At 39.5% G+C, this 24,400-nt stretch overlaps 1 protein-coding gene across 4 annotated transcripts in view; it reads right to left on the bottom strand.

Annotated features, from left to right (window-relative positions):
* foxj3 (forkhead box J3) overlaps positions 1-24,400 on the bottom strand; it is a 98,406-nt gene that overhangs the window by 46,884 nt on the left and 27,122 nt on the right. For all 4 annotated transcript variants that reach the window (XM_067388085.1, XM_067388088.1, XM_067388086.1 and 1 more), the window contains one exon: positions 14,525-14,960. In XM_067388085.1, coding sequence (XP_067244186.1) covers positions 14,525-14,845 — 321 coding nt within the window. In that variant the 5' untranslated portion in view covers positions 14,846-14,960. The remainder of the gene's footprint in view (positions 1-14,524; positions 14,961-24,400) is intronic.

The raw sequence follows: 24,400 nt of genomic DNA, 5'->3' as shown, positions 1-24,400 counted from the left end.
AGTGAAGTAGACGATACTGAGCATACAGAGTTTAAAACACTCGTGCATTCTTCTCGTCTATTATGAAAGTGGAAGGTAGAGCTGTCGTCTTTCCTCACGTCTCATCCCGTGGTTTTGTGCCACACAGATTGGTGGAAAGGAAAATCATTTAAATGTTATAATTTAGGTCCATGCCAACAGATAAAACACAGGGTTAAGAAGTTGCGTGGGAGATGTCCCTTTATAATCAGGGCTACAAGGAAGAAAATGAGAAGACAGTTGGGAAGAGTGCAGATGATATTAATGCTAGGGGGAAGAAATTGGTTTGTGGTTAGCTTCAAACAGCATTTAAAACTGCAAGTAGTTAGTGAGCAGACTGTCCAAACAGGAGTCAATTTGTGGTAAGGTTTACTACATGTTCCTTTTTTTTTTTTTTTTTTATAAAAAAAAAGACTATATATATCATTTTATATATAATAAGTAAAGAACACTTTCCTCTCACCTTAAGACTTTTCTTGTTATACTTCAAGAATCACAATTTAATTTCCTGAAGGTCAGCCATACGCATTTTATAGTTCGCTTGCATAACAATATGCTGAGAACTAGGGCTGGACGATTTATCGAAATGTATTCGAAACTGAAATTCAGAACCTCTAACTGACATAATTTTCCCATATTGATTATTTCAGTTTTTTAATCCTGTTAATACGTCCCCCTTAAAAACATACTACCACACATGTAGTCACGTGACTCTGCCCCATCTAGTCAGCAGCATGGAAGCAACACGTAAGCGAACTCAAACACTGCGACCAAGTCAACACGCACAGACAGCACACGAGCCTCCGAAGTGAGATCACTTTCACTTGCGCCTTTACATAATATTTGTCAATTGTATGTGTTTTAAGGCTAGCCAGTTTGGACATTCAAGCAATTTTAGACCATCAGATGTGTATTATTATATTGAGCTACTGCGCCGATGCATTGTGGAACATGAACACTCATACAGACAGTAGCTCGCACATCACGTGAAGATCACGCGCACAGAGAGAAGCGCATAAACTTGTTGTCAACGCTGTCCTGTGATTTATTACTAAAGTAGCTTAGAAACTCAAAAATAACAGCATATATTTTTCTACTTTTGAAGTAACTACTTAATTACAACCCACAGCTTCACAGTTAATAGAGAGACGGTATGACTAATTCACACATGCAATCGTTCTCTCATTAATGCCTTCAAATAAATGTACTGGTACTGTGCTAATTTATCTGTATCTGATTTACAACGAGCAGAAATCTGTAAGAAATGTTACGAACCATAGATAAAATAACTACTGAAAGTGAGCTGTTATGTCGGAGCATTCTTTCATTAGGAAAAAATATCCCACCTTTAATAGTCAAACATATTTACAAACCTTGTCAGTGAACTATGAATGCAAAAACAAAATAATCGATTATTAATCATAATCGAGGTAAAATGTTAAATTAATCGAGACTTTGATTTTAGGTCATACTGTCCAGCCATGCTGAGAACTACAAAAAAAAACAACCCCCCCCCCCCAAAAAAAACAAACAACAACAACAACAACAACAACAACAACAAAAATAGATCTGCTGTTTCTATAAACACAATTACAAACACATTTTTATTACATTACATTAAATTATTCAGGTTACGTTGTCAATATGTAAACAGACATGCACACATCATGAGTGAAATCGGCAAAAATCTAGATGTGCCATTTGGTTTTTGCTTCAATATTTTACAAATTTTCCCTGATAAAAGAACATTTCAATTATCTAGTGTCAGTCAGGAATATCAAATTTGAAAATTGGCATTAGTAAACAAATTCTTTAAATTCCAATGCCGACAGACTAATTTAGGTTTGGGTCCATGTTGTGACGTTACATTTGGAGATTTACCAGAGGGAAGACATTAAATATGTAGCTGCAGGTAGAAGGTCAGTTTATTAAAAATCATATTCAAATTGTTTATGCATGCAGAGTATGAGGACTTATATCTAGCTGGCTGTAAGAACCTCCAGGAAATCCATAATACAACATTATCATAAGACCGGTGTCAAGATGCACTGTGTACTGTGCTGCTTAGGCTCTGACAAAGAATTGAAACCTAATTCCTCAACAACTTTTGGACGACCAGTCGACCAGCCATCAATCGGAACCTGCCGTTTTTTTTATTATTTTGGCCGAATAATAATTGTAAATTTGTGTTGCCATACTGAGTTTTATACACAACTGTCCAAAACATTTTTTGAAAGAAATCTCTTGTACTCACCAAGGCTGCATTTATTTGATCAAATATACAGTAAAAACAACAATACTGTGAAATATTATTACAACTTAAAATAACTGTTTTCTATTTTTCTATTTTAAAATATAACTCATTCCTGTGATGGCAAAGCTGAAATTTCAGCAGCCATTACTCCAGTGTTCAATGTCACATGATCCTTCAGAAATGCTCAAGAAACATTTCTTATTATTATCATAATATATATGTTGAAACCAGTTGTGCTACTTAATATTTTTATGGAAGCCGTGGAAAAAATTAAGAATTCTTCTGATAAATATAAAGTTTAAAAGAACAGCATTTATTTGAAATATAAATCTTTTGTAACATTACAAAAGTCGTAACATTAAAAATCATTAAGAAAGACTGTCACATTTGATCAATTTATTACATTCTTGTTTAATAAAAGTATTACTTTTCTTCAAAAAAAAAGAAAAAATCTTTTTAACAGTAGGTGTATATCTGATGTTAAGAGAAAAAAAAAAACATCCATAAATAAATTAGGTTTAATTATTAATTTAAAAATGATTGCCAATTACATACTGTGACAAATGTATTGCAATACCACATTGTATCGTATTTTATCTCCAACTTTAGTATGCTCCAAATGTGTGTGTGTGTGGGGCGGGGGGCTTAAATATTCACTGGTGTTTTAGATTATTACATTTAAAAGCTAACAAAACGGGAGCAAGCCTGAATATGTGAGGGTCACCAGCAAACCTCGAGTTTGGAACGGCCGCAGTGCACAAGTGGCTGATGAAGCGGCGACAGAAGAGCGTCCTCAGAACCACTAGCGAACGCAGCACTCATCCATCGCAGCTGCGAGAGCCACCATTAATATTACAGGTGCTTAAAGCTCCATCCAGTCAATAACCACTATTACAGCCAATGGAGCTAATGAGGGGAGCAGAGGTGACCATCCAGTTCCCATATGCACAATGCAGTACAATCTCTCCACACTACTGTAAGACAGGGGCTGTTATGTGAACACTTCATTGTGCTAGTGGCCTACAATCAGCATGATCAGATCAACGGAATACAACTGTTCAAGTCAATGCCGACAATTAGGCTCTTTGAAAACAAAATCGATCTGCTAGAGGCTCTAACTGTGGTGCAACGGCACTGCACGCTTCTAAGAAAAGGCTAAAAAACACTTCGGAGAGGTGGTTTTGGCAAACCAAGGGAAACTCAGCATTCATCTATAACTGCGGACTGACACAAGAATCCCTCACACAACAGAGGCAGTCAATCAATCAACAGAAGCGCATGGCAGACACGGCAAAGAAGGTGCAGAGGGTGGACAGGGACCCGTCTTTTACACCTTTATCCATCTGAAGCTCATACGCTGACTTTCCCTTCAGGCAACGCTCTCCTTTAAACCGCAGTCAAGAAAACAAAAAAGCTGATTCTTTGTGCTTTGACAAAGAAAGGGGCAAAAATTACTTGCGTTTCCCATTTGTATTCAACTTAACACAGATCCAAAAGTCACAACCCTCCTATAGAGTCCATTAGCAAAGTTAATGTAAAACTGTCAAGCACAACGACCCATAAATAATACATTGCTGAGGTGAGGAAAGGCCGGGTACCCTTCTGCTCACCACCGTCCCTCTAGTCAGACACTCCAGCCCTCTACAAGGCCACATTAATTGTCTAATTCAGAGGCAATTAGTTGGCAGTGAGAGGTTATGGCCTTGCAGCCAGCTGGCCCTGATAAGGAGGACAGAGGCTAGAGAGGCGGCAACCAGCAGCAGTAGAGGCCGTCTCTCTCTTCCCCCACAACTGGTCTGCCTGATCAGATTCTCTTCACTGCTACAGGCAGCCCACATCACCTTGAAAAGAAAGACGACTGCATACACACCCTGGCTGTATATCTCATACGAGTCTTTTCAGGGCAATGAAAAGTATTTTGGACACTTAAAGCACACTTAAATAGAACTGTATATCACTGCCATTCGATAAAATATCAGCCATCGGATATTTACAAAAATATCTTAATTTGTGTTCCGAAGATGAACGAAGGTCTTACGGGTGTGGAACGACATGAGGGTGAGTAATAAATGACAGAATTTTCATTTTTGGGTGAACTAACACTTTAACTATTGACAGCTTATATTAATGTTTGACAAACAAAGTATTCAAATGTTTTAATTTTGAACAATACATTTACACAACTGTGCTTGTGCCGTCTTTAAATGGCACTTGGTTTTGTTGATTTATCATCTAACAATGCAATCACAGAAAGTCATTATGACTTCAGTGTCCAAACATTTTTGGGGCTACTGTATGTGCATTCTCCACTAAACTTTTCTTCAGTAAATTAGGATGGAATAAGTGTATTGAGAGCACTGACACTGATGAATAGGCAATCATGTGTGAGGAATTAATGTATCATATCCATGGCTGCTATGACTTGGGATTATACAGAGTGATGCAAAGATGCTGGAGCTTTGCCTGTCAATGGCTGTGGGACAGGAAGACAGCGTTGATTCCTGGCATGTCATTCATCACTGGTTGTGCTCCACTGCTAGAAGGCAGTGTCATTCTCCTCTCCTGAGTAAAGGGTAAATTCTGTAAGGACATAGTGCCTGTGGATACACAAATACACTGTAGTGACAAACTAATGATGATACCAGGCATGTGAAGTGAATTTTCTAATCTCGAGATAATTACAGAAATTGGGTTTCTTGCAAAAATGAAATAAATAATCCAAAAGACACATATCGCTTTGAAGCAGAGATCTTGCAATTTCTGCTGTTTCCTAGCGGGAATTTAAGTCAAAGGGGGAGAACAGGCACGGGATCAAAAAAGCCCGGTCTAACTCATTAGACCTCAAAGTCCTGGCCTTCCCAGCTACCAGAACAGACAAACCAAAGTCACCCAAAACCCAGATAGTAAAAGCATGGAGCTCAATGACATTTTCGATGTGGGAGCTCTATGTGAAGTCCCTGGGCAGTGTGCCATATCCTCAGTGACACCACACACATGGTGCCACTCTGTCTGCAGCTCCTGCCTGCTAAAACCATGTCAGATGGGCATAAAATGAGATGAAACATTTCTGCCATGGCACATTTCCTATTGTTAAAACTCAACATTGTACTGGTAATGGCTTGGCAGGCCTTCCTAATCTTTAAATTTGTGTCTTCAAAAAATACTTGACAAGAAGGGTCAGGTTTGCTCAAGAGAAAGCAAAGTAACTGAGCAGCTTATGGATAATTACTTCAAAACCCAAGTACTATTGTGTATGGCTGTTCTGCATTTGCCAGTGTTCTGGAAGAGGCACTCCTCACGCAAACCTTAACATCAGTTAACTCAATCTGCCGTTACGCTTGGTCTTCATACTCAACTTTTTACATTGACAGACATTTTCTCTCCTCATTCACAAATTCGAGTAGACAGAAAGACAGGATATAGTGTCAGTGATATATGAGTTTCTATGATAAAGGAAAAATCTTTTTAAATACTCATGGACCAAATTCTTAGAAATTGTATTTTGATGTGAAAACAAAAACAAAAAAACAATATGTATTTTTTGTCAAGTTGTACCAACTTAATAATAATAATAATAAAAAATCTTAAATTGAAATCTTAGAAAAGATGTGTGCAAGTCTGCAATGTATAAATGTATAAATTGCATTAATATATTTTTGAATAATTTAATAAATACAAAATTAAGCATTATGTCATTGAATCTATAACATCTGAAATGTTATAATTTGCATTTCCATCGTATAACAGTTCTATAGGAACACCAGACTACTTTAATTATAGATAATTAGCCGCTTTTCCACTGTCGAGTCGAACGGTTTTCAATGCGTAACCATTCCATTCCGTGATGATCCGGGCCAGCTTGTACGGTTACGGTTTCCACTGTGGGGCTGATAGCGGCCGCTCTTTGGAATATAATACAAAAGCATCATACGTTGCCTTAATAACGCAATGGTTTACTGATGATATGAGATGTAAATAATGACTACATTATGGAAGATGAGCGTTTACGTCGCTCAGATATAGTGCTTAGCCAGCTATAGAGAAACAGGTAGCCAGGCAACAGGCAAGTGACCAATCCTGAGTGGCGCGTCACTTCACAGATTCTACTAGCACGATTCCGGGCTGAGAACGGTTTGTAATCATTCCGTGCCAGGCTCAAGTGGAAATACAACTGGAAACCTTCCTTACCATTCTACGAACAGTTTGGCCCGATGGTGGAAAAGCGGCTGACTCTATGACATCTGAAATGTAAAAAAAAAAAAAAAAAAAAAAAATCTGCATTTCCATCTAATAACAGCTCTATAGGAACACCAGACTACTTTAATTATAGACAATTCATTATCTCCAAAGAATGACCTAGGAGGCATATAAGAGAGAGGAGAATCCATCACACACAATTCATTAAAAATCACAGACGAAGAAAGTCTTTTTGAAAGTGAACTGCACAGCCATTTATGAAAATTACAATTTCATTTTTTTTCTTCTTTGTATAATGCCTACGGCAGCGACAGACAGTCCAACTCCAGCTTAAGCAGATTTCAGAGAGTAGATTCGGAGTTAAAGGCGGATTCCAAGGACCAGACTCTATTTATAGCATGCGCAAATTCATCATGGCTCAGCGCCTCTCTCTTGGGGCCAAATCACAGCAGCGATGAGAGGCCATGTTCAGGTCATCCCAGCCTCAATTAATAAAGAGCTGGGCATCCTTGCAAGAATGAAGGAAGCTGCTGACTTGTTTAAAGGGTGGCATGTTAACCGTGCTGAAGATTTTTTTATTTATTTATTTATAAAATGGTTTACGGAGAAAGCAAAAACAAGTATCTTAAGCAGAAAATGGCAATTAACTTCTGTGGGGGAGGAGGGAAAAACATACGCAGACGGAAATACAAAAACAGGAAGTTGGGCAATAAGGTACGAGAGTGACTATATTCAAAATAAAGCATGTCTTTGAATTTCTTACACAGAGCAGTGAATACATAATAAAAATAGAGCACAGAGCTTACTGGGCAAACTTTTTATTCTTTTTTTTTTTTTTGGCTTTTTAGCTATAAAACACAAAGCAGTACAGAAACTTTAACTACTTTTAACCCCTAAGTTTCTGATGGAAAGGTAGCTGCCATTATACAAGCAGTAAGAAAAGCTAAATAGGCCGACATTTCACCTAAGTTCACCCAGCATTAAATGTTCCATGTCAGGTATTGACTTTGTGTAACAGGACTCATTATCACTGTAGATGGGGCTGAATCAATCAATGAAGGACAAATGATTGATGTTTAGTGAGTGAAGTATACACCTACATGGAGAGTAGGGATCACAGGCTTCTTGCGGTTTGTAAACGCTTACAATATATAATTGTATTGTACTTTTAAAGTAATCATGGGCATGACTAAAAAGTAACAGCAGTTACTAATCGTGAAACTGCATCAATAATGCAACTTAATTATTTTTCAAAATGCTTCAAAACTGTTCAAAACATTTAATACCAATCGGAGCAGCAACCACATGCAACTGCATCACAATGGGGGGGATGACATGTTTTTAAGAGCCACACAACAATTAACTTAAATTTTTTTCAATCACTTACTTTTAGTCATCCTGTTGCGTTTATATATCTCCCCTTTACAGTTTCAGCATTTTCATCTCGTTATTTTTCTTGGAAATAAATGTCACTATTTCCACTTAATACTATTATAGTTTATGTTAATATTTTGAATCCGATTAGATTTTTATATTTTGTGCTTTCATTTTTCATTAAGTTATAATATTTTTTTATTTTAGTTTTATTTTTTGTTTTTAAACATGTCTGTTTAGTTTGTATAAATTTTTATTTCAGCAATGAAAAAATGTTTTTTAAATGGTTTTAGTTAACTATAATAACCCTGATGCTAGAAAAATCTTTATATTGAATAATGTGTGTCAAATATTGTACTTAGTCTTTTCTTCCTGAAGCTACAACAGTTTACTTTGAATCAAATGAAAATAAATATAAATATATGGAAATAAATATACAAATATATTAAATTTGGTGTAACCAAATAACGGGAAATTGCTATACGTACTACTTGACTTTGATTAATTAACAGGCTGAAATACAGCGGGACTCTTATTTTTAAAAATGTCTGTGCTTTACATTTGCTGCTCATTCAAGTTCAGATGAGGAAGATAAAAAATTCCGTTGTTACAACCATTTACAACACGTTACAATATGTATATTATAAAGTAAACGTTGTCAAAATTGATCAGCATTAGTTCATAAGCAATCGTTTGACAAATGTGCACTAATCATATACGCCACCTTCTTTAAAACATGCAGCGCTCACATTTATTTAATAATGTGGAATAATGAAAGTGATCAGCATGACTGATGTTCAAAATGGTAAGCATGCGCTGCATTGTGTGTGCATCTGCAGTCTGCAGAGCCGGTTTCCCTGTTTGAATGACGAATATAGACAAACATATATCAAAAAATAGGCAGTTGTCTCATTTACGCAGGAGCAGAACGGTATGTTCAAATGCAGCTGTTTTGCACCGACGCAGGCGACGCGAGGCAACAGCACAGTCGACTTTCATCAGTGCTAGTTCTTTGTCGTCTGTTTGGTGTGTGATATTTTCACTACCCTTTCATATTTCGGCACTCTAACTCAGTGAAACTTTCACACGCAGCATCTCATTTAATTACGTCAACACAACAAAAGATGCGATAGGCTACTGTTCACAGAACACGCAAAAAACATGTAAATTCATAGTCATAAAGTGAATTTGTATGGTCGCAAATGGTGACCTCAGCAAAAATATCACTCGCAAATTAATATTTTTAGTCGCAAATGTGACCGTTTTAGCCGCAATCTGGATTCCTGGGCAGCAACTTGCAACATCTAGTCCAGGACTCCAGGCTGATCAGGATGGAAAGGCTTTTTAAAGGGTGTATACACATAATTACTAATTACTATTGAAACAGAAATATGAGAATTATTTTCTAAATAAAACATTAAAACAATCTTAACCCCAAACGGTAGTGTACAGAGACTAACAATCTTTCCTATAGAGTATTCAACTAGTCTTTTGATCTATCTGCCCAGTACTGAAGTACTCAAAAGCAGTGCATTCCCTTTTTAAAAAACACAAAGAAAAGATCACGACTGGTTACAGCAATACTGGTAAGTCTTCAAGATGTCAATCTCTTCCACAAGCTTTGCCAAAGTCAACTCTGTGCTTTGCGAGGTGTAGCGAGTGCCCTCTCTGCCAGCTCCACCTGGTGAGCCGCTACGCTTTCTGCCCACCTACTCTGAGTGAGCGGCAGGGTACGAGTGGGATGGGGCAAGGTGAGGCTGGTGGGCGGGCGGCCAGGCGGCCAGGCGGGAGCTTCCTGACACGAGAGCCAGCCACACAGCAGGATCAAACTGGCTACGGCATGAATCACCACCACTCCCACCACCGACACAGCCACTTCTGCTACTGCCACAATTAAAAACAAAGATATAGAGAGAGACTGCATGCTAAATATACGCAGCAACACAGGCCCAATAATTGCGCACTTAGATTTTCAAATCTGATGTACTGAAGATGACTGTATTTTTAGAAAAAGCAGTCTAGGAAAAAAAAAAAATATCAAAAAAATATCAGGAGGCCGTTTAAAAATGAAATGCCCGACTGCGTAATGATCCTGGCTGGAGGATTAAACTGAGAATCAGAGTGCGCTGAAGCAATTTTACATCTTAATATTCCAAACCCAGCATACCAAGCCTGAGTCGAGAGATAGGACGAGTGCAATACCTGTGCTTCCACATTTAAATAAAAGCAAGGGGAGCTGGGATTTGGGCTGTTTAGTTTCTTAAGAGATAGTGTTCCCGGCTTGCAAGTAAATAACGCCCTGGGGTGGTGAAGCAGTCCCCCAAATCACTTATTAGGGAAAAAACGGTCAATCGCCCCTGGCTTCCATTATTATGTCGGCTGCCCAACAGCGGGTGCAACCTTTGATCTGTTTAGGTTGGTGAGCATTTGCATTTCATAATGAGATCAAAGAAGAAGGTTCGGACACTCCACAAGTGCCAACAGCGTTTTTAAACAGGGCCACACTCAAACTCGCCTATTGCATTTATCCGTTTGCGCAGGCCAAAACAGCTTTGGAGTGTCAACGGCTACGCCGTTTGTGAGGAATTAAGCATTTGCACACTTTTTCGCCTGCATGCAGGTGTTGAAACGAGAGAATATCATGCCAGTAGCGACAGCAAAGATTCAAGAACAAACATTTCAAACATATTTAAACTGGTTAAGAAGCGAAAACTGCTCTGGATTTTCGACGGCGTATCAGACGAGCAGTCTCCTGCACAATGAGATTCAGACTTGGGGTTCTAAAGTGGGTAGAGCGATGACCTGAAAAGTCACCCGGCCTTCCCCAAGCACTACTGGTAAATCATAAGGGAGCAATTAGGCGAGAAAATGCCAGAACTGCATTGTGTATTCTGAGGAGAAGCAGCCGTGGCAAAGCCACCATAAGCAGGCCGTGCTGTCACATCTGCTAGCGACGCACGTTTTTGGAGTGCCTGATCAGATTACGGCCTGCTCTGTGGCCGGATTACAAACCTGTTGTGTAAACAGAGATTGAAAATTCTCTGAGGATAACAAGAGCTTTCGCGTGGCTCGGGTCCTCCATAATCCTCTAACATCCATACATTTAATGCTTTTAAACTGAGGTTTAGCCTGGTTGCACTCTGTTACAGCTTCAATATAAGTGCTCTGAGGTCAAACGGGATGTGGATGCTGGAACGCTCAGATCAGGTGGGTTGCGATGACTTTTGCTCCACCAGACGCAATTTTCGGTGTCAAATGCATAAACTCAGAGGGTGACCGGGTGCTAAGCATCTTCTTGATAGCATTAAACATCTCATCAGTGACAAGTGGGTTTGACAGGGAAAAGTGAGCCTCTCAACCCGATAGATGGCAAATTATTCTCATTTGCTCTTTACACTGAGGTAGCTTGCATGCAGATAACTTGGCATTATGAGAACCGGACAAAGACGAGCATATTACCTTTCAATAGGGATGGAGGATTATTTCTTGTGGTGACAGTCTAAGCAATATCTTGAATCTGTGTAATGGCTACATAATTGAACACCACCCTGCTGTTCCAAGGCAGAAATACTGGATTGTTTAATACAAATCATACACAGGAATTTGATCTTTAATTCAAAGCACTGTGGGCCTGCCTGCAATAAATGACTTCGAACAGTGGTATACTGAAAAAAGTTTATATATTGTATAAACTTCTACATTCAAAAACATTGCTCCTCACCAATCGAAAAAAACCTCAAGACTAGGGATTTCAAAAGTACGGGTACTGACGAAAGTACCCATACATATTAAAAAAGTCTTTTCCAGTTTGTTTAAAATGAACATTAACAGAATTTAAATGACAAAACAAAATAAACACCACTTGCACACCTTAAAATTTGCAGTCTTCAAGTGTCACATGATACTTCTAAAATGCATATGCTGATTTGGTGCTCAAACATTTCTTATTATTATCATTGTTAAAAACATTACACTTCATTTTGTGTAAACTGTGATACAATTTTTAGGATTCTTTGCTAAATATCTCAAAATAAGGCTAGTTATTTGAAAAAAAAAAAAAAAAAAAAAAGTTTAATTAAATATTATACATGTCTATACTGTCACTTTTGAGAAAATCCCAAACTTTTAACTGGTAGTGTATAAGAGAAGTCCTGCATACTGCTATAGCTTATAAAATCTAAAAATGTCCACTTATGCAAAAAGGAAAAGTTCTTATAAAATAAAAATAATCTGTTCAATTTCATATCAGTGGCTTATTTTATATATTTGAAGTAAAAAAAAACATACAAAACACGAGTGGCTGGTAAAATTCTGTATTTCACCAGTCACTGTGGCTTGTAGGCAAAAAAAAAAAAAAAAAAAAAAAGTTAATTTCCTACCTTGCTGACAATCCTACTTAATGTGCTAAAATTAATCTCAAACTGCATATCTGTCTCCCCTAATACTGCATTAATATTTTTTGACCTTGATGAATTATCTATTCTTATTGACAGCATTTATTGATATTTCTTAAAAGCGTTGGCTAATGGAGTTCTATTGAGATGACTAAATGAGTTGCCACTGCCTGGATTAGCCCGGTCTCATCTCTCCAGCACAGCTAGAATTATCATAGAGAACAGACGTGTGCGTGCGCTGGGTCGTAAATTCCTGCTGCCGACATCTCAGGGGGGTTGTGGAGAGATGGAGGGCGATGACTGCACACAGACCTACATTCACCCCAGCCACGCTCGGTATATGTGCAAACTCACAAATATAGCAGCGCACACTTCAGAGACAAAGGATCTCTCTAAAATAATAGTCGACGCCGGTCGGAGTGAGATTCACGCTCTCCTGCCTATTAAAAGCAACACTCGTATTGCTGTTATACAATTCTTAACACCAACTCCATAGCTTCGTTTTCCCATCAGTACACACTCTTTCCACCTATGAGATGCGTTTCTGCTGCAATATCCTGAAAGCCATTTTCCACATCACATAGTAGGACAGCATAGCACCCCGGTCTGTCTCTCACTATGCATCTAAACGCATAACACTTTCATAGAGACTGGCCGGCATTTGGTTTCAACTATGAAATCATTCATATCAATGTATGTAAATAAAAAAGAAACAGAACACATCCAATTAACAAATTTGTCATTCCTCAGTTTAAACGAACGCTAACACACTACAGAATGTATAATACACCCTTTGTAAACCGATAGGTTGTTTGATCTTTAATATAATAGCCGTAACAATCCATGATATAGAGATGGAATGTGGCAATTAATGGCCATCATTGAGAACAGCGGTGGGTCGCCTCTTTCCACAAGGCTTTTGAAAAAAGGCTACATTCTAGCAAAACGGAAAGCCGTCTCCTGGTAAACGTGTCAGGGCAGCAACCTTGTGCAGCGATTTCAGTGAATTCAGTGAAAAACGCAGAAATCCATTTGTTAGGTCTGTCCACTGTGCAAAATGTGTACCGGGGGGAGGGGAAAGAAAAAAGAAGGGCTGATGTCATAAAAGGCATTACGGGTGCTAGCAAGCAATTTAACTTCGAGCCATCTTTCCAGGTACCATGGACTAAGTGTGAACACGTTTCTAGCAAGAGAATAAAGAAGTTCGTTTTAAAGGAGTGACAGCACCACAACGACCCTCAAAGTCACCTAAGAAATCTGCAAACACAAAAAGCATTACGCTTATGGAGGGAAGAAAACTTAAAGAAACAGGATTGATAAATATGCAGAAACTCTCCTGCTCTATAATCCACAGACAACAATAGGGCTGAGAGTTTATAAAACCACATGTTTGATTTGTTATTTTGATTACAGTTATCAAGTAAAAACTGCATGTATAAACATATTTTAAGGTGATTTTTAAACTTGCAAAATCATGTGTTGCTCTCATTTCTACACAGACATAAATATCTGTTTCACAGAAGAGTAAAAGAGGGTGGTGGGTGTGAAAATATGCTCACCAACAGACACACGAGCGCGAACAGGGCCGCGTCTCGCACGGATATGAACCGCATACATCTTGTCTGTCTGCAATAAAGCTGTGCTACCGATTCTATTGCCAATAAATGTCAACTGATTGGAAAGCTCATTCTAATATCAATTTCCATCTCCGCTCTTTAAAAGGCAATCAGCACGGCTTCATCTCTGTATATCATATGCTCCTTGAGATGGTGACACAGCAATGGCTCTCTCCAACATAATGGACTTCTATCAAGGCATCTGGCATGAATAATACAAGCCATGAAAGGGAGTTTTTTTCCTCTATGGCTTGTGTGGCTGGATCTGGCAGGGTGAATATCAACACACTTCCTTCTCACACTTGTGTCTGCAAAAAGAGCCTTTATTTTCTTGTGTCTAGAGAGACAAGATACTGTGTCAAATATTAATGGTCATAAACAGATCCGAACGGCGCTTTGCAAAATAGCAGCGTGGCTGTTGCTTTGATATTTTTCGAAATGTTCCTTGGCAAGGAAAGGCAGGAAAAAAAAAACCTTGACAGCATAAGAAATGAGAATAATTTCACACATTAACCTTGGCAGTCTCCTCTGACTAAATTCAGGGCTGATTTGGTACACTGATTGAATTTAAGTGGAGGGACGTCACTCGTGTGCATGCAAATGTCTCTGACGGGCAGAAAGCAAATAATGACAAATTAACTGACGCTTACAGTCTGCGCTTCGCCCCTTACCTTCCACCCGCTGCCGGCTTCCCTGTAATAGGGGAAATTGTCACAGATCCACTGGTAGATCTCGCTCAGTGTCATTTTCTTCTTTGGCGAGCTGTTGATGGCGAACGTGATGAGACTGGCGTAGCTGTACGGCGGTTTGCCGTCCTTGTGCTGCTGCACCTCTTCCTGGTCCAGTGTGGTGTTGGGGTCCAGCAGGGCGCTCTTCTTAGCCATGCCCGGCCCGTGAGCGTTCTGGGCGTCTGCTTTCTGAATGGCCGCCCGCATGGTCAGCTGCGGCAGCCAGTCCATGGAGGTCAAGCTGCTCTCCAGCTCCGACGTCATGGTGGCAGGTCGAGTGTCGGCGGCTGCGGCGAAGGAGGGGTGACGATCCGTTGCGGTGAGAATGAAGGGGCTCCCTCAGATCACTGTTTTTGTCAGCGTCACTCAAAAACGAAACCTGCGGAGAAGAGCAAGAGAGGGGATCATTATATTGCCCGACACTGTCAGGATATGAGCGATCACTTCTGAAGCATGCCGACACTTCAATAGTTAGAACCACTCCAGCTGGAACCAATGTCATTTTAATTAGCACATTCAAACAGGCAGCATTTCTCTTTGGAGAGAAGCTCCAGAACAGACGCTGATCTGCAGACAAACCAAAAAAAAACAAAAAACACTGAGCTGCTCAGGCCGGCCAAGCCGTCTGGCCCACCTCCTACCTCCGGCCTGCACCCTGCAGCTGACTCACACAACAGTAATCTGAGCCGCAAACTGAGTAAATGCTGCGGAATTGTTTTCACAACTGCCAGCCAAATGGGGGATTGGTTCACAAGAAATTCCAATTCTCCTGAGGGTAGTGTAACCCTTTCGATCTCACTCTACCCTTCCCCCTCTCCATCTCCTCTGCGATGTAAACAGGCCTCAGAGTCGTCGTCGCTGTATGGAACGGGCTCTTATTCCCGTCTGCGGCTGCACCCTACACCCACAAACAACCTTGTGTTTTAGGCACACTGCCCTCTCCGATTTAAAATAGCAGCAGACACGCGAGGCTCATCCTGTCGCATAGGCACATAATCCATCCACACTCTATAGAACATCTTATGATGAAAATGACAACACGACTGGGGAAAAAAGGCACCAGGGGAGGGAATATCCCACATATTATTCAGACGAACCTCAGTTTAAAAATACCTCCCCGGTTCTCTCGGGAACCGAAAGAGACGCCCTCATTGAAATTCCTCTGGAATGGCGGAAAGCAGCACGAGCCTCTGAAATCTGATAAATGAGATGTCTGTGAGGCCAGTTGTGACAGACACTTTTTTTCATTATGCTGTCATTTCCATAAAGGTGAGTCATGACCCTCTAATTTAAAAGATTTTTTCCAGCATGAGGATGGGACCCTCTGATCCAGCTGTATGAAGTGCAAACTTAAAATTCAAATTTAGCATCCTCGTCATTCACATGCAGGAAATGAGCGCCTTTGGGCGCTTGTTAATTAAATTAAATCAAATCTATGCACAGTGGACTCAGTTTCTCTTGCATCCAATCTGATTTTCACATAGACTGCAGAAATAAACTGCATCGACAAACTGAAACCACTGCATGTTGCAACTAAGAGGCAACCATCAAAACACCCAAAAGCAATGCCAGGCAGATAGCAGCAAAAACATATAAAGGTAAGGCAAATAAGCACTTAATGGTAAAACCATACAGCCTTATCATGCTTTTGGATAAGCCTGTCTGTCAAATGCATAAATGTAAACATAAGGTTAGCCTGTATCTAAAAGTTTTCAAGGTCTATAAATCTGTACAAAAAGGTTAATGGCATTAATTAATTTCCTGTGGTGACATGCTAATGTCATGTAAAACTATTTTAAAACAGAATTTTGTTTATTTTTTTCATAATGAATGCAACTTTTATGAACTTCAATTAAGCTACAAACCCGATTCCAAAAAAGTTGGGACACTGTACAAATTGTGAATAAAAAAGGAATGCAATAATTTACAAATCTCATAAACTTATATTTTATTCACAATAGAATATAGATAACATATCAAATGTTGAAAGTGAGACATTTTGAAATTTCATGCCAAATATTGGCTCATTTTGGATTTCATGAGAGCTTCACATTCCAAAAAAGTTGGGACAGTTAGCAGTAAGAGGCCGGAAAAGTTAAATGTACATATAAGGAACAGCTGGAGGACCAATTTGCAACTTATTAGGTCAATTAGCAACATGATTGGGTATAAAAAGAGCCTCTCAGAGTGGCAGTGTCTCTCTGAAGTCAAGATGGGCAGAGGATCACCAATTCCTCCAATGCTGCAGCGAAAAATAGTGGAGCAATATCAGAAAGGAGAAAAACTGCAGAGAGTTTGAAGTTATCATCATCTACAGTGCATAATATCATCCAAAGATTCAGAGAATCTGGAACAATCTCTGTGCGTAAGGGTCAAGGCCGGAAAACCATAGGTTTTTTCTTTGGGCCAAGGCTCATTTAAAATGGACTGTGGCAAAATGGAAAACTGTTCTGCGGTCAGACGAATCAAAATTTGAAGTTCTTTTTGGAAAACTGGGACGCCATGTCATCCGGACTAGAGAGGACAAGGACAACCCAAGTTGTTATCAGCGCTCCGTTCAGAAGCCTGCATCTCTGATGGTATGGGGTTGCATGAGTGCGTGTGGCATGGGCAGCTTACACATCTGGAAAGGCACCATCAATGCTGAAAGGTATATCCAAGTTCTAGAACAACATATGCTCCCATCCAGACGTTGTCTCTTTCAGGGAAGACCTTGTATTTTCCAACATGACAATGCCAGACCACATACTGTATCAATAACAACAACATGGCTGCATAGAAGGAGGATCCGGGTACTGAAATAGCCAGCCTGCAGTCCAGATCTTTCACCCATAGAAAACATTTGGTGCATCATGAAGAGGAAGATGCGACAAAGACCCAAGACAGTTGAGCAACTAGAAGCCTGTATTAGACAAGAATGGGACAACATTCCTATTCCTAAACTTGAGCAACTTGTCTCCTCAGTCCCCAGACGTTTGCAGACTGTTATAAAAAGAAGAGGGAATGCCACACAGTGGTAAACATGGCCTTGTCCCAAATTTTTTGAGATGTGTTGATGCCATGAAATTTAAAATCAACTTATTTTTCCCTTAAAATGACACATTTTCTCAGTTTAAACATTTGATATGTCATCCATGTTGTATTCTGAATAAAATATTGAAATTTGAAACTTCCACATCATTGCATTCTGTTTTTATTCACAATTTGTACAGTGTCCCAACTTTTTTGGAATCGGGTTTGTACATGAGAACCATTTATATGGTTAGTTCACCCAAAAAATGAAATTTCTGTCATTAATTACTCACCCTCATATCGTTCCAAACCCGCAAGACTTTCGTTCATCTTCGGAACACAATTTAAGATATTTTTGATGAAATCAGAGGTTTTTTTTATGTACCATAGAAAGCAATGAAATTACCACATTCAAGACCCAGAAAAGTAGTAGAGAGACATTTTTAAAATAGTCAACGTGACTACAGTGGTTAAACCTTAATGTTATGAAGCAGCAAGAATACTTTTTGTGCACAAAAACAAAACAAAAATAACGACTTTATTAAACAATTTCGTCTCTCCCCTGTCATTCTCCTGTGCAGTTGATGTTGAAGACACGTTGCAGAGCTTCTGTGCTCTACATTAGAATGCAGAGTTATTACTGGCCGGCTCTTTCGCCAGCATCACATACATGCGCCATGGTGCTCACATGAACAGCGTCAGCCAATAAAGAGCCAGCGTTCTGACGTAGAACATGGAAGCTCTGCAATGTGTCCTCAACGTCAACTGCGTAGGAGAATGCCGGTGGAGAGACGAGATTGTGGCATTTTTGGGTGAACTAACCCTTTAACTACTAAGCCAAAAAATGGTGACCACGGTTGACACACCGTTGTTGACCAAAACAAAAAATGGTGAAGACACAAGTTGACCAAAACAATGCTAATGTATTTCAGGTGAACTTTTAAACACTTATTCATTACAATTCTAATAACAAAAAAGCTGATTAAATGTTAATTTGGACTTGCGATGAATATTTTAATATTTGTGAGGCTGCTCAGGCCACATGTGCATAATGTACAATGTATTTTAAGGCTGTGACTAATAAACTAATACAGTACAAAAATGCTAAATGATGCATGCAGAATGAGGCTTTCTGTGCACTTAATATTCACATCATCATCCCACAAACCACAAAAGTATCCCTGCAATGACTCTGAATGATGAAATCTGCAGATAAGGGTTCAGGTCTCAAGCATCACCTACTTTGCTACAGGGCTGCTGCCATTTTGACTCCATGCACATCATCGAGATATGCTCCACAGTCAGGAGTGCTGCTGTGTTAATTAGCTCACCTCTGCAGTGCCAGGCAGTAAAATGCAGTAAGCATCTCCCCTCATTAACAGTGGCACCTGTACAGATGACTCAGTTACAGACCCCACTCTGCAGAAGAGCATGCATTGACTGGCATGAAAAAGGGATATGGCTGGTGGCCATAAAACACACATCCACAGAGTTAGGCAGTTTAGCCTACTAATGCCAGTAAACCCCTAGGAATTGATTTCAACAAATGCATGCCACTGCTTTGAAAATACTTTGTTGGAATCAAAATGATATACTATTTACAACACAGAAGACATAACTAAAACTGAAATAAATATGACTTAAAGCTCAATTTAGTTAAAAAATTACAAAAATGACTAAAGCATTTAACAAAATTTCTAATACTATAATTAAAAGCAAAATTTGAAATAGAAATAAAATAAAAATAAATAGAAGCAAACAAGTGGCAGTCATATAGGTATCAGCCAATAAAACTTAATTAAATATCCACAACAAATTACTAATATGGTTAAATATTCTAATATTCATCATGTTATTGGTTAGTATTTAGCAATATTTGAGAAATCTTAAGGTAAAATATACAAAAGGCAAATAGGATCCTACTGTAAATGACAATTACTCTGGAGTAATCTCCTTCCAAAACTCAGTATCATCCGATCACAGTGCTAAAAGAGAACGTTAATTGCTTTGGCACACCGTATGCTCTCTCAGACGCCGTTTCTATGAGTCAAAGTGTGAACAATAAATATTTACTTTACGGAACAAACGCGAGCAAACTTGTGTGTGTACATGGATGTGTGGATTAGTAAGCAGACTTGCGGTGGAGAAGGCCCCGTCGGGGGGATGGTAACTTGGCTTCAGCAGAGGGGAATCACTCTCTGTGAGCTCCTTCCACAGTGCCTGAAGACCTGGCACACCGCTTCACAACAACAACAGTGATGTAACCTAGTAACAAGCCCTTGGCTTTTCTACTCCTAACCGAAACTCTGGCCATGTCTTCCATATCAACAACATTATTACGCCGTGTAGAAAGGCTTGTGTTGTCTTAGCGATCATGAAAGGGAAAACAGGGAGGGGTGGGAAACACGCTCACCTGCCCCAGAGTAAAAAGGAGATTCCTCATTTTTTCCAGTGCCCCAGGCGCTGATCTCGAGTTATTTTTGAAAACAAGAATAACTAAAATAGCAACGGCTCATTGTTGTGCCTGAATGTTGAGTGCTGTAATTGTTCGCTGCGGCCGGCTCGAAGACTCATCTTCATTAAATGGAAAAGTAGGTAACAGCAACAGCTTTTAAATGTCAGTCTTCCCTCTCCATTAAAGGCTTAATGGTTGCATTGAAACCACCCCCAGGATGAGAACATTAATAACCCAGTCGTTACTCGCATTTTTAGGATGTGTCAATTATCGCTCCGCAGCGCATACTGCCAGCCGAGCGCATTGTTCAGCTTATTACAGCCTGCAGCAGATCAGGGCTTGTCACAGTGAGACCGCCGCTCATCCTGGCCTATCGGATGCCAGCACTGATCTCAGGCCTGCCAGAGATGCTCCTTTAAGGCAGCGTGCACAGACTGGGAGATCTGAGGTGTCGGAGGAGCCCTGTTCCAGTAACGAGGTCTGGCAGATACACATTGGCTGGGGTGCTGTGTCCTCAGAGCGCCAGTCTCATTGCTTTACATGAGGGCAGATCCCCACCTCCCCGGCTCAGCAGTCTACAGGGGCCGCATGCATGTACTCCATAATTAATCTGCCAGTCACAGCAAAGTGCCACTCTGGCTGGAGAGAAATGGAGAGCTGCGCACATCCGAGCAGCTGATAATCATAAATGTGGCACCGTGTTAATGGTAGGTTAACGTAAAAGCTGCAGGATTTTAAAAAGCCCCGAGGGCCAGGAATGCAGCTAAGACAAATGGACACTGAATTCAAATAAGTATTTCAGCCTGATGTGCTCGTACGCAGAGGATGCGTCAAGTGAAAAATGTCAATTGCCAAATTGTAAAAACATCCACTAATAAATCAAATCACTGTCATTTTTACCAAAAAAGCAAGTCAATTTGTATTTTAATCATCTTTACATGATATATAAGACAATGCAGCATTATCTAGCTTCTCTTGTTAACTGTGCTTTTTAAATGCACAACAATTTTACATTCAAAGTAATGGCATTGTATTTCATACATTTGATTAACAGCGACACAATGTAAGGTAACAGATTTCACAAAATAAATACACAGATATTCGCACTTATCAGTCGATCATGATATGAATCTTAGATTCTGCTTTTGCAAAGTCTAGGTCCCTGTTGTCCTAAACAAGCACTGCGACTTGAAAAATGATCAATTATTGCTATATTAATTTGGATTAAAGCATGAATATCATACCATATTTGTTAGCTGGGTACTGCATGATAAGCTACACCCAGTTCATTTTAATATAAATTAGCATTTTTAATTTTTTAAAAATATTATATTTGCTTATTCCAGGTTGAAAAACAAAGCAACAGTTGAATTTGTATATTTGTATAGAATAAATCACAACATTACAAACTTTGATTTGAAGGAACAAAAAAAAAAAGGATATAAAAATCAGATAAAATCAGTATTCGGTTTTAATGTGTAGGTCTGTCTTTTTCAATTTACCTCATAGCTAGTTGGCTTGGTTCATGACTTATTTTTTTCCCCTATCCCTGAATAAAATACTTTCAGAACCAAGGCTGCTGGAAAAGTGAATAGGCACTGTTGCGCTCTAATGGTAATTAGCTGGATTATTTTAATTTAACTGAATCAGGAAGACATTTAATGTTTAACTGTTTCAACCTAATTAACAAAAACGAAATGACACACAGCTAGAAATTAAAACAAAGACAACAACACATCATGACTGAAATGTTAGTCCATCAGATTGCCAAATAATGATTATTTGTTGTACGACCTTCACAGAAAATGCCTAAATATTCTGAACAAGGCTCAAGACTGCTGGATGTAAAATGTAAAGAGCAAAAATGTATAACAGACAATTTTGTCCTTACGACTGAATTGTATATCAGCCTCCAGCTGCAGACATTGCACTGGTGCCTACTGAGAGATCAAAAAAAAAAAACCTTACAGGCTAATCAGCTGCAGGATGTCACATGGGGTTAAAAGCAGAGACAACAGGCTTTGTAACCTCTGATGCAGATACACTCAAATAATTACTGAAAAGGGAGGAAGGAATTTGAATTTATGCAAGAGTAATTATGCCATTTGGGGATATTAGAGAGATTTTCTCAGCAGTCTGCCACCACTCGCAGTGCTTTTCAGAGCCGGGCGACTAAGAGCTGCACACGCTGACAAACACAAGGCCTTCGGCTCATTGTGCAATCTGCAGGCCCTTACAAAATGACGCTCAGCATTCCAGTAATTCAATAAGCCCTTCCAGTGAATTACAACCCTGATCAGGAAGGGGGATTGTCTCTGTGTCCCTGGCAGCTAGGCTAGGAGGTGCCCTTTGTGTATGGAGCGGTGCCGCTGCCCTGACACCAACCATGCGAACCCAATTACACTGCTTTGTGAGCCCGCAGCCCACATATTAACACATATTCTCCCCTGAGAAGCGTCGACCAGTGCCAGCCTGGCAGCCATTCGCCAGAGCCCACTGTTGAATCTCAAATAAAGCACTTAAGGCTCTGGCAAAATAATCATTTGTCCCTGGCATTCTTGAAAGCCCCCTTTCTCATCAGAATTCCCTGTTCCTTTCTTGGCAATTAAATGCTAAGCTCTTCGACTCTCTGCAGCAGGCAGCACAATGGGACCTCAGAGCTGCAGCAGACACAAGCCAATGCTCACTAGCATTATTAAAAAAATGAAATAAGAGACATTCACATTTACATGTAGCATTCAATTGCATTTTTTTTGGATGGTGAAGCTCTGATAAATGACTTGATTTTGTCTCAACTAAAATCAACATCAATTGCTCTCCTCTAGGTTTATTGAAAATCATCTCAACTACTTGGAGACACGTGAAAAGACCACACTAAATTTCATTCAAATGTCATATATTTTGCAAATCCAAAATGTATTCCTTTGGAATATTCTGACAGTTTATCGTGATCTGTCTGGTTAAATCTGTCACACTTTAACTATTTAGTCACAAAGAGCGAATAAACAAGGACTGAATGGCTTCAGCCGTTTCAAGTTCATCTCACGTAGGCCTAAAATCGTCAACACTTGGGATGACATTAACACTTGGGTTATAATTAAACCCGTTTTGCTTTTCAATCAATATCCAATCTCTCAGAAGTAATTAACAACATATTAAAGAGTTTATTGCCTGGCAGAGCTGGCTGCTGCTGCATCATTAACTGTTAAAATGTGACTCTTTGACACCTACAGTCATTTCGCAGCTTTTTACTGCAACAACCCCCCCTTCTCTTGGCTGTCATTTCGGCACCCCTCTCAAAAAGAAACGCATTACCTTCCGGCGGGTGCAGATTCACATTAAGACTCACACACAATGGCTGATACCAAAATAGAAGTGGCAGAATGAGTGAGTGTAAAAGAAAGTATAATCAGTCTCAACCACAATGCACAGTAATTATGATTCTGCTAAAAGGACAAGCACCTTGATGCAACATTAAATCAGATGTTTAAAAATTAAAATGAGCAATAATGCAGATATCAGCCTGAACGCATGCTGAGACAAAAATTCATAATTAATCTGAGGTTGTGAGCATGGTGCATGATGTGTCACAGGGGGCTAATCCCTTAGGAAATGAAGAACTGAGACAACATGACTCAGAGGGGGAATACCAGCGAGGGTTGATGAAAATATGAAATAAATTTGGTGATTTCAAACCCACGCACTTTAGCATTACAGATGAAACCTTCTCAATGTTCTGACTTAGGTTACTCTCTGCAAGTTGGCAAGTAAAAAAGGGTCAGATTACAGGCTAGAAATGTGAATGTTCAGTGTTAGGAATCATATTGTCTGCCACATGGAATATTGCTATTTCTCTATTAATACAAATACCCTCACACAGAGTATATAAACCTGAGCCAACTGATGTATTTGTAGCACAATGCATTGCTAATCAGAAAAAAAATACTTATTTTAAGTTCATCTGCATCTGGGGAAAACCCTTTCGTATGACGACCAATTCAAAGAGCAACAGTTACTGTTCAAAAGCAGCCACCCACTATAAAGACTTACCCTTTTCCCAGAATGATAATGCATCGGAATCTGTGGTTGCACAACGCCGCAGCACACTAGAGATTAGAGGATTAAGTCACAGGCCAGTAGTTTCATCTTTTGTTGATGTTCCAGCTTAGCCATCACTTTTCAAATACAATGCAGGAAAGGAGGCATGTCATATGAGGCAAGGGGCACGTGTTGTCAATATGCTACTTTAAGAAATGGTTAATGCACACAAAAATGTACAAAATAAATTAATGAAGTATGCCTACATGGAGCAGGTAACAGGGAAGGAATCGACTGGACAGACGAGCAGAGGA

Source organism: Chanodichthys erythropterus, chromosome 6, assembly GCF_024489055.1.
Source record: "Chanodichthys erythropterus isolate Z2021 chromosome 6, ASM2448905v1, whole genome shotgun sequence".
NCBI lineage: Eukaryota > Metazoa > Chordata > Actinopteri > Cypriniformes > Xenocyprididae > Chanodichthys > Chanodichthys erythropterus.
Note: the sequence above shows the minus strand (reverse complement) of the source record. Positions and strands in the feature narration are given on the sequence as shown.